Source organism: Dendroctonus ponderosae, unplaced genomic scaffold (assembly GCF_020466585.1).
Source record: "Dendroctonus ponderosae isolate FM_Combo_2020 unplaced genomic scaffold, Dpon_F_20191213v2 Dpon_F_20191213_3, whole genome shotgun sequence".
Taxonomy (NCBI): Eukaryota; Metazoa; Arthropoda; class Insecta; order Coleoptera; family Curculionidae; genus Dendroctonus; species Dendroctonus ponderosae.
Window position 1 is genome coordinate 10,419,285 of NW_026018508.1, and position 12,195 is coordinate 10,431,479.

A 12,195-nucleotide genomic window follows, 5' to 3' on the forward strand; every position below is an offset into this window, starting at 1 on the left:
CAATAATATATAGGGTATTTCATTTAGAAAAACACAACTTTGATACTTTATATATATATTTTATTTGTAAATATCTTCTTTTTGACTTTAACTTCAATTTGTTTGCTGTGCACTGCTTGTGCTTGTGAGCATAGTTGATTGGTTTTCATAACTTTTGTGTTTGTACTGTTCACTCTCCTTGTATGTGTTTGAATTGTTTTGTGTCAATAAATTTTGATTTAGATATTGATTTGAGGGCACGACATTACAAGACGCTGCTGCTGTAAAAATGCAGTTTTTCTTTCGGTCTAAGTGTGGAGCTTTTTCAGCTAATTGGGCATCTTAAGGTCTTTTGCTTTGCTTGGATTGTTTCATTTGAATTGAACGACCGATTCGAGATTAAAACGCCACAATATTTCCTCTATTCCTTCTCATCTTATCAGTGGCGGCGCCAGTTTATTTTTCGCTTGGGCGAAAGCCGGCGGAAAAGTCATCCAGGTCGTCAGTATTTCTAAGTGAAACTGAACAAAATAGAGAGTTTTTGAGTAGAAAGTAGAGCAAAAAAATTCACTCAAAGCTAAAAAACACATTTTTTAACAAATTCTACAGTTTTCAGAGGAATGGCGGTGACGAGATTTCCAAATAGTATAAACTTGCGCTTATTCTGTTCGTTTTTTGATAGAAAATTGGTTGAAAGGGGTCTCAAAACTTTGTACAAAGCGACGAAGGATTCGAAATTTATTTCGTAATTTTGAGCGGAAAATACCTTAAGATTGTCAGCATTTTTGAGTGAAACTTTGGAAGGTTGAGCGTTTAGTAACTTAGGTAAACTACTATTAATAAATGGCCTTTAAAACAAATGTCCAGATTTAGGAAAATCTCCGACAAGGGCAAACTCTCTGAATGTGCCTTTCCTGTTCTAGTCGCCACTTTTCACATATGGGGGAACGATCACAGTGGATTCGATAAAATAATTGAGCTGCTTCTATGCATTGTATAATCATCTAACACGCAACCGCCAATTCCCATAGTGACCACAGGTGTTCGAAGCGGCCATAAGTCACGAAAAAAGCGAAAAACATTCATGGAAAAACCCGGAGTGAAAGGGGGCCGCTGTGACCGCTGAAAGATAAACAGCACTTCCGCCATGGTGACTTACAGGTAAACTCCGGAAACTTCCGGCCATCCGGTCACGCGAAGCGATCACCCTGTAAGATCTCGTTCCCATGCCGTTTTTAATAATGCACTTTAGGGTGGGTGATTAAGAAAAGCTCGTCATATGGTGCCTTATGGGATTGTGGAATTATGCGGGTCGTCACGGGAAGGAAAAAGTTCCACTTGAAGGAAGACAATCTTCGGGTTTAGAAACATTTTCAATTCCCATCTAAACAGGCCTGGCAGCCATCGTCTAATGAACAGTCCGTAAATCCGCTTTTCATTTGAGATTTGGGTGTCAGCAACAAGAAGCACTTCAATATCTACGATTTTGATCGCGATTTGCAACACATTTTTAGGGTTTTTCTGTATCAATACTTCATTGTACATACTTTCCTGACTGTGTTTCAACTCCAAATCAAAATCAATTCCTGGGCTTCAGTCATTTATTGTCTATTTATACTTTTCTCTCTCTCTATTTTGGCCTTGGCAAAAATACATGCCAAGGCGTAAAGTAGCAACAACGCTACACATTGAAACTGATGATGGTGGAAAACACCGAAACGTTTTTTTAATTGATAAATAGACAATAAATGACTGAAGAACCCAGGATTTGATTTTAATTTGGAATTATATTATAAGTAGGTACATAATAAATGTATGCAAATTATACAAGAGCTAATTGATTTAGTACGTGCTTCTAAGGATTATTGAAGCAGAGGGGTCGTATTAGGACAAGACATGAACGCAGATAAAAATTTGTTATCATTAATATACAGAGTGATTCAAACTTAACGCCATAAAATAGGTGTTCTGATTTGGCAATTAGTTCCAGCTGTCGTTTGGTTACATTTGATTAATTAGGGTATAAAAAAATGACAGGAGATCATGACCATTTGGACTTCTAGGAGATGTAAATCATATGGAATCACGCAAACACATCGTCAAATTTATTTCATTGTATCGTTAGGACCGTAATTGCTTCCCGAATAGAACGACCACAATTACAATAAAACAATAAAAACCACCAACCTATTAATGTTCATAGTAATCGCTGTAGATCGTTAGATCAAGTCGACATTTGGCTTTTAAAAATGCATGAATTTGTATTTAAACAATTTTTGCTGAGTACTTGAAAACCAAGGAAAATGTCGCAAAAGATACAATGAAAGGCTAACTTTTACCATACAGTGTTATTTAAATTTTTAAAGCAATGTATCACCATAGAATAATGAAATAATGACCTTTCGCTTCACGTCATAGTTTAAGCAAATTTGTATGCGGCCAAGTTCCAAAACAGACAAACTGACTTCTTTATAAAAGCGTTTAAAAAAAGTCTAGGGGCGCAAATATAAATTCCAATTCAATGAGCCCTGAGTAAGTAGCAAGTAAAGAAATAAATAAATGTATAAATTTGATACTCCTTATATCTCAAATCTTAAACCCGTTTCATCTGTTTGATCTTGATTCCAACTCAAGATGTCCCAGAAAATTTAACGCTCTTTGCATATAATGTGGCTACCAAACATTGGAACTTGACTAGGCCAACCCGGCCTTCTATGAAAATTATTAATTTTGCTAATGTCTGAACTCTTTTGATTCAATTTATTTTAAAAATCAATTAACCTCTCGAACGAAAAAATTGGTTCTACTTTTCTCACCAGTTAGTTGGCCTTGTAGCACAGCGTGAACTGTAGAACCTGATCATCTAAAGCAGGTAGCTAAATAAAAATCAAATATGTTTCGGATAAGCATTGAACCTGATGTTAACAAATTGTCAATATATAATACATGTATGTTGCGTAATTGGGTATAGTTGGGAAATATGTGCCGCTCATTGGTTATATCTAGTATTCGGATGCGGATTCTGAGAAACATCTATGGTACACACTAAATATGCAAATAAATACTGTATAGGTACATAATTAGTGAAATTTTTTCCTTGCTTAAATTGGTAGATGTCATTTCACAGAAAAATCGTACAACAGTGTTACTTTCGCACCTGGATTAAAGATGAACTTGATGGGTAAAATTACAAAGCAGACGCTAATATTATTACCCTTAAGTGCTCCTTTAAGTGGCATAAGATAAGAGCTTCTAACCAGAAAGTATCAGCACTAAAAGTGGTAATTGGTATGCGTCATGCGATCTAAAATAATGAATAAAAAGTTCGCATTCAGGCGTCAATTTTTATGGCATTTTTCACCACTATTTCTTCGGTCTTTAGGTTACGCTTTATTCATTAGATTTCTCCAGTTTTATTCGCAAACACAAATAAAACATTTTATAAAAAAACGAATCAAGAAAAACAATACTTATTAATGTGTTTTGTACGCTCAAAGCCAATTATAAATTTAACTAATTTTGTAAAAAACTAACTGTAAAATTTCGGGTAAACCAATGACTAGTGAATTTGAAAATATATCTATTAACAGTTTTCTAATTTGTTTCGTCATTAGCTCTAAAATAAAAATATGACATTCAGGCGTCAATTTTTTGCACTTTTTCACATTTGACTATTGCCGTAAAGAAGATAACTGCAAATAAAAGAAATGCGAAGGTTTGTTGGAGGAAGTGTTAATTGAAGACGAGGAAATGCGTCATGACACGGCATCAAAACCATCACCTTGCATGAACAGTAGATAACAATCAGCAAGAAACAACGAACATCGCGACAAATCGTCTCCCAAAAGAAAAAGTTGTGGATGAAGGAGTAGGGGGTAGATTCTCATAATGATGTGTATAATAAAATAAAGATGATCATTAAGGAAGTTAACATAACATTTCTAGAGAAAGAGTGCAGCGAAGAGTGGAGGACATGGCACTTAAAGAAAATAAAAACCATTTAAACTTTCTTCATAGTGTTACAGTAACATTATTATCGCGTTTGATACTTTTAAAATAATTCAAGAAATCGAGAAACGTCTATCTCTCGATTTGCGGTCATTGCTTGAAGCCAGGAAATTTTCGGGCTTTTCTTTCGGCCATCATAGAAAATAATTTCTTCTTGACGTTTCGCAGACACGAGTGGCATGCATCTTCAGAGGTGGGTTGCTTGACGCAGCAACCAACCAGCTTCGATTAAAGAAATATTCATTTTCCACCAAGAATTTCAGCAAAGTGCAAAAAGTAAACCAATCGCGATCAGACTAGGGTTTTAGTTGGTTATGATGATTTTTGTATGTTTCATTTTCGTCGTATCAATTTGTTTTACATTTTATATTTATTTGATTTTTGAAACTGTACAAAGCAATTAAATATATATGTTACGTTGCGATTTTTTTGCAATGATTTAGCGAACCGTTAAATATTACAAACGGCTGTAAACTACAACACAGAAGTCCCGATGAAAATCCACTAAAACACAAACAAAGAAAGAAAACAATACTTATGAATGTGTTTTATACACTCGTCAAATAAAATTAGCTAGTCTTTCAGCAGCATAAGAATTGTTTATCAAATGTTTGCCATTATAGAACCAATTATGCATTTGCCTTATCCTGTATAAAGTAAACAGTGCAATTTCGCATAAACTAATGACTAGTGAATTTGAAACTATACCTAATCTATTAACAAGCAATAATCTAGTTTCAATGCGAATTGAACCAGCTAAGAAAGTTTGCTTATGAATGCCGTGCGGTATAAAATTACGATAAAAATTATCGGGCAAAAATGTGGGATTTGCCACAAAATACGCCGGTTTGTTTCAATTTATTTTGGCTCCGTAAATTCATACGGCTGATTTCTGGCTGACTGTGTCCCCATGTATCAGCGGAACTCCAAAATTAGATTAATCAGCACTTTCCAAACGGTTTTCTTAAAAGTGGATAAGTGTAATTAATAGAAGTGGGCAGACAATTTTGTTGAAAGAAACAAAATGGTTGTTAATCAGAAATACCTGTTTGAACCCAATTTTTTGGTACTTATCACAGCGTATAAAACGTTTTGTTTTTAGAAGATATCAACTCTTGAGATCCGAAGATGTAATTTCAGTTTATATGTTGATAGTGCGTTTGATATTGTTGTTCATTGCATGGGAATAGGGTGAATACAGATATCGATAAATGTTTATCAATAAAGTACGCTTTGGTTGTTCAAAATCAGGCATTTTTTCTGTAACGATTCCATAGATTATAGGTATTCCATTAGAATTCGTCAAATACATACCTACCTAACGTGTTTTCAATGTAGGTATGGAAAATGCTGTTTCATCTAAAATCGAAATATTTTACAAATTGCAATCTTAACCGGAAAATAGATCATGTCCTTTCCTTTCTGCTTAGACAACACTGACCACTAACAACTAAGTATGCATAGTCTACATGTAATATTTATAACACTATTGCGTGAAATGTAACTTTGATTGGAATTTAAGCGAACGTTAGCAAATTCGTAGTTGTGGGTCACGAAAAATTGTGTTTTGTCTTTGCAGCCTACACAATTATTTAAAAAAAAGCTTTGCATATTATTACATATTAAATAACAAGGTTGGTTTGGTGTCGCATTTATTTCCTTGTTTCCAACATTTGTTATTTGTTTCATGTGCTTTATCTAATATAGTAGGTAGAATAAAAACGCATTTCGAGCACAAGTACAAAATATTCATTCCTATCGCATAATAATTTGCGATCCAATAGAGGAAAAAGAGATCCAAATTTTTCATTTTCGTTGTTCGCAGTTCAACCGAATTAAACTAGTTGAATTATACAGTGTGAATGTAAAGAATATAACATTTTAAAAAAGTCTATACCGATGAAAGCAAAAAAATACACGCAAAATTGGTCGTTTAGGGGGTTATTTCGAAAACCGTTGCAGATACCAAGAAACTGCTATGGGCTTTATGAGTTGGATTTTTGAGAAAAAATCTGGTTTTAATTTTTCCTTCGTTTATTAGATAACAAAACTGAAAAACTGCTTATTTGAATTTACCTCTTACACTGATTTGTAGATTCTTTATTACGCGAAATATAAAAAGATCTATTTATTTTTTCTCCGGCCAATTTGAGAAAAAATGGGAATTTTTACTAAAAGCCATAATCACGTTTCGTCTTTCAGATACCACTCTGGTATTTTATTAATAAATTATTAATTAATTTTCATTCGCTTCTGTATTAACTCAAGGAAACCATAAGAAGGAACTGATAACATTTTAAAAAATTCTGTAATAATGAGGAGAAACCCATAATATTTGCCACACTGGCATTAAATCCCTAAACGTTACTAGGTATGTACTAATTTTTTCTGTCTCCTTATTTAAGATTTTTTTGTGAATGTTTCATGTTTCGCCACAATTATTTTTAAAAAGCTTTCCGATCTTCTCTCTGCATAAGCACTAGACAATTTTGGCCTCTTAATTCTTCACAACAGAATTTTCCTACTGTTCATCAAAAGTGTTTTTCAGCGCATTTGCCGTTGAAAAGCCAATAAATAAATGTAAACAAATCTTAAATTGATCAAATATTTTAACACCAGCAGAAACGTGTAACTGCATTTAACTAATAATTGAATTACCTACCCACTGATACAAATTAGGAAAAATAAAGATGCATATTTACTTTTCCCAGATATTGTTCCTGTTATTAACAATTTCCTGCATGCGAAAGATTAGATTAGAAATAGAGCAAACTGGTAACCAAAAAATGATAAATGATATCTTAATTTTATTTCCCCCAACTGTAAATGTCCAGTATAAGCCAGTAAATCTTAAATTAATTAACTCGTTACAAGTAATTGAGTATGCGATTTGTGCTCTAAGACATTAAATGACAAGCGTCCGTCTGGCTCTATATTGAATTATCTGGCTAAACTGTTTAACCTCCTTGCTCCTGCTGATGTCACTGACAATGCACTTTTTAATTTCCTTACATGTTACCAAAAATTGTCTGGATTTTTGCTTAAATTAAGTTGTTTTGTTTCAGCTCAACTATTATTATTCTATGCCATTTTCTATGTGATATTAGCCGCTCTATTCGCAATTTGCATGCAAGGCTTGTTCGCCACTCTCAACGATAAAGAGCCCACATGGACTCTGGATAAAAGCTGGATCGGAACGAATCCTGGTTTAGGGGTGCGACCGGTTTCTAACCGATTCGAAGAAGGTTCACTGATCTGGTACAATATGACCAATCAGACCCAAATCGGCAAATGGGTTCACTTGATCAACGACTTTTTAGCACGTAAGTTTTACTACTTTTTCAGACTGGGTTTGTTTACCAGTTTACTGTGAAACTGTAGGCTGTAGTTACTGTTTTTGTCCTCACAAGAAATGCATGTTTTTATTTGGGTTTCAATTGCATTTAAATAATTTTGGCGTCAGAGTCATGTGGTTTGGAGATTTCGTAACTTTTAAGTGCCCTCATCTGTACGAATTAAAGTAAAACAAAATCTTAAGAGTCGCATGACTAACTGCCGGAAGGAACAATTTTCAACTCTTTTATTTATTCTCAATTTTTCAATGATTACTAATTTTTCGCATTTTATGTTTCTGATGATCCAGCATATAATGCCAGTCAAACAGGAACAAACTACGTGAATTGCGACTTTGATAAACCGCCTGGAGAAGGACAAGTTTGCGCAACCGATTTATCAAAGCTGGGCAATTGTAATCATGGTCGTGCTTATGGCTACAACAGCTCATCACCCTGTATATTTTTGAAATTGAATCGGGTAAGACAGGCTCGAGTGAGCTCGGCCCGGTGATGGTCCCCTTTATATCTTGCAATAGTTTTTCGTTTTTGGTTCGTAGATTATTGGATGGGAACCGGAGTATTATACAACGGCGCAGGCTGATATGCCGGATGAGTTGAAAATTCACATTCAAAATGTAAGTTTTTGCAAAAATTACATGTTAATGAGACAAAAGTGCAAATCAGCAAAAGTGCAACGAGACTATGCTCTGCCTGTTCTAAACCAATTTAAATTTTGCCGGTCAGAGCCAAATAATTTTGTAGAAATCATTTTTGTTCACATTAATAATAACGCTTAGTTTTCCTAACTACTTACAAGCTTTGTCTTAACTAATTAATAAAAATCTATATTTATCGTATCTTCGCCTTGTTCAATTAATCATGTTTATCAGTTATAAATAAAACACCCTAAATATGCCGCATCCGTGAAAGTTTCGTGTCTAATTCGTAGTGTATTATTTGCTACCAAACATGCTTTTATGAATATTTTAAATGGTTAAATATGTCATGGAAACAGTGTCTTTGATTACTGTGATATGCGTGGAAATAGGAAAACCAATAAGCAATAAAAATTTTGTTATTCGGACATTTAAGCAAAAGAAAGTTCTAACAAGTTTGTGTTCAAACATTGTCATTGATTGTTTTTATGCCCGGAAATAGGAATAGGAAATGAAAAAAATCACAAATCAATAAAAATCAGCTGAGTAAGAGTAAGTTCTGACGAGTTCATTTTCAGAAATACAGAGTGTTCAAACTGAAAGGCGAAATTAGCCCTTTCAGAATATCGACAAAAATATTAAGTTATTTAGGAGAAACCGTTTTTTATTCCAAGGGCGCATTTCCGGATCAATACTTATAGGTATAAACGCTATAAACTTTTCTTCTTAAAATTACTCAGAGAATCTCCTTCTGAAGTCTGTATACCTTCTGAAATAACAGCATAAATCAGATTGGAAATATGAATAAATTTTGTTTGTTTTGCTTGTTGATCTTGTTCCTTTCAATACGACCGGAATTGGCGCCACAACAGGAACCAAAGGAAATTTGCGACTGACATGTTTGTAATTATTTTGCTTTTGCTTAGAATACAAGCAGCGAGCTCGAAAAAAAGCAAGTGTGGGTGTCTTGTCAAGGAGTGGACACCATCGATCGGCAACACGTCAAGGAATTCCGTTATTATCCACAAGGATTTGCCAGCTATTATTATCCCTATAGGAATTATCCAAATTATTTGAGCCCAATCGTCGCGGTGGAGGTTATCAATTTAACTCGTAAGTATTTTTCCATATAATTGTATTAATGTAATTTGTCGGAAAGACGGCGGTCGATTGAAGAACTGTACCGAAATATCCACTTATGTCTGACCTTAATAATCCTCTGAGAAATACACATAAAATCGCCAGGCATTGGGAATGACGCCCGGATTTATTTTTAACCCGTCCTACATATTCCAGAGTTATATAGTTCTCTGTTCCTGTTCTCCACGATAATTATTCGATTACGTTTCAGGAGCAACGGCGTCAGAATAAGCAGTGCCAAACACAGAAAAAAGTATCCAGACATAATAGTAATGAATAGGAACAGTGTATTCCGTCCAAAACTAGTTTTAAAAAGTGCCAATTCAAAAGGAATGTCCCGCTTATACACAATTTTCAAATATATATTTTTTTTAATTGATGCTGGGAACAAATACATTTAAAAACTTATAGGATGCTTACGTTGCTTAAAATATCCATATTTGTGGTTTGAGGGAAATAAAGGGTGATTAATTTAAAGTGTTATTTTGCGAATAATAACGCCTCACAAAATGCTTTACCTTCAAATGCTTGGGAAAATTCGACGAATAAATAGAATTGCAATACTTAAATTAATATTTATAACCTACTTGGTACTTGCTGTTCAATCCGACGTTAAAATTGCTACCATGTGTGCGGTTTTTCTTTTAATTTCACTTTACACGTTTATTTTTGGTTGGCCATTAAATGAATCTAAAAGAAACGAAACGCAAACATTTTTCGGTCCGTTATAACGTTCTAATTCTATGATACATTGAGTATATTGAGAGTAAACAAAATCCTGTTATCGAAGAACTGAAACAAGTAAAAATGGACAACCAAATGAGAACAAAGATTGAAGAAATTTGAAATCTAAAAGGAGTAAGAAAATAATGTAGAAAGAAACTCATTTACAAGTCAACAATACATCATGTAACAATCACTACAAAACTGTTTTAAATTGAATTTTTGAAACACTAAAAATATCAAGCAATTAATTATGTTCGTAACTTCGTATTTTGGCATTAGGTTTGGTAAATTCTTTGTAGCGCTCTTTAGTTTTATTTTTTAGTTTAAGCGCTTTGCGTATTCCAGTCTTTGAAACTTTAGAAAACATTACTTAGTTCCTTACCTGATTAACTTCTGCTTGTTTTACATATTTTTTTAATAGCTGCGTTTAAATTATGTGAAGTAACATTGAGGAGAATTGTTCCTGTCAAAATGACACTGAAATCCCACATTCTTAACCAATTTTGTCAAATTGGATAGACAAAGTTTAGGGCAACCAACAATACCCAAGCCGCCTTATATTTGAATGAAGTAGTCCAAGTCTTATTTTACTTGTTCAAGTCCTTTTCACTTATAGTTTCATAACTTATATGAGCAAAAACCATATAAAACATCTTTTTCTTGAAATCCATGTAGATTTTCCTTAATTATCTTTTTTTCTTCCGCACTAATCACATTAGTATTAAAAATGGAACGGCAATATTTCAATGCAATTAGCGTAATAAAGGCAAAAAAACACCGACAAGAGTTGAACAAACAAGGGAGGTTTTCATCGATATAAGGGTGTTGGCATATCTATTAAAAGCAGAAACCGGCCTGAACTGCTTCAGCCCAGCCCTTCTAAATCCCTTGGGACAACTGAGTTTATGCCGGTGGAACCTATTTAGGGCGAGGTCAGGAGACATCCAGTCAGCAGGATGTATGATAGACTATGCCCATTAAAGGGACTTAATTGAACCTTAGTCAACAACATATTTTATGCCTCGACAATTTCTGGGTTTTAGTCGCAACGTTTTGTGTGACTTATTTCCGCCCACAGTTTTACATTAAAGCTCCATTATAGACTGATGGAGGCAGGATATACTTTCAATAAAAAAATATGACAAATACAATAGTATCTGCGGTTCCTTCTGTATATGCTGACCAGGAGTAGACAAAATTACTGGCTTTGAAATTCAAAATTCATAAAAAATAATATTTTACCAAAGTTTTAACAAATTTTTGTTTGATTTTCAGCTAATGTTATCATCAGTATTGAATGCAGAGCCTGGGCAAAAAATATCATATACAGAGGCGGGGTTCTGAACAGAGCCGGATCGATTCAATTTGAGATGCAAGTGGACGCAGCAACTGAATCGCATAAATAAAGTGTCTCAAGTTAACAACAGTATGGCTTCAGTACTTATTTTTATACTTTGTTTTTGTCGTATTTACTTAGGTCAGTGTAGGTTGTGCCTTATACTATTTAATCACTTATTCTGCTAGATACTTATTATTTTCTTAATGTAGGAATGATGCAAGAGCGCGTGTCCAAAGCTTTAAACTCGGGCCTTATCTGTATGTATGTTTGTTTTCGATAAATATAAAGTGTTTAATATTTATGTGCCTTGGTATTGTAAGTCTACAAACTAATTTGTCGGATCAAATAGTAAATTATTCATATGTATTTTTTAAAACGTTCTAATATAATTTTGATAATGATATGTAACTATACGTTTAACTACAAAATTACTATACCTATACTAGAAAAAGTGTGCGCTTTTGAAAATGGTAGTAGGTACATTCATTCGAACAAATCTTAATACATACTTATAGATATATAGAACTAACCATGTCATGTGTTCTCTTTTGTTGTGATATAGACTAGAAACTTGTAGCTTATTAACTTAAAATTTAAGTTGATGTTTTCAACCTAAATTTAATTAACTATTCCTTTGAACTACTATAATAAAACGCATTTGGAATCGGCCTCACGAATCGACTATTTCAATATATTTCTCTTGGTAGAATTAGTCAGACAACATAACAAACCGACAAGTTTGTGCCTTGGAAATGAAAAGAAAATATTTTCTAAATAAGACCAACACAAAAGAGACACATATTGAAATGGTCATTTTATACTAGACATAAGTAAAGGTACAAAATCAATTTTGTTTGTTTGAAATTTTCGTTTTATATTAATTATTTTGAAATAAACTGATGACTTTTCTGATATATTTTACATCAAGGTTTAATTTCTTTCCCGAGCTTTTAGACTTTATTTACATTTGAAAAAATGACTGAAATTCTATGGAATATTTAGCATTCAATCA

At 33.6% G+C, this 12,195-nt stretch overlaps 1 protein-coding gene across 1 annotated transcript in view; it reads left to right on the top strand.

Moving 5' to 3' along the window:
* LOC109535778 (sodium/potassium-transporting ATPase subunit beta-1) overlaps positions 1-12,104 on the top strand; it is a 14,373-nt gene extending 2,269 nt beyond the window's left edge. Inside the window, exons 2-6 of the mRNA XM_019901776.2 lie at positions 7,053-7,310; positions 7,631-7,800; positions 7,880-7,957; positions 8,905-9,091; positions 11,120-12,104. Of these exons, the coding sequence (XP_019757335.1) occupies positions 7,053-7,310; positions 7,631-7,800; positions 7,880-7,957; positions 8,905-9,091; positions 11,120-11,250 (824 nt within the window). The 3' untranslated portion in view covers positions 11,251-12,104. The remainder of the gene's footprint in view (positions 1-7,052; positions 7,311-7,630; positions 7,801-7,879; positions 7,958-8,904; positions 9,092-11,119) is intronic.
* The last annotated feature ends 91 nt before the right edge of the window (positions 12,105-12,195 follow it).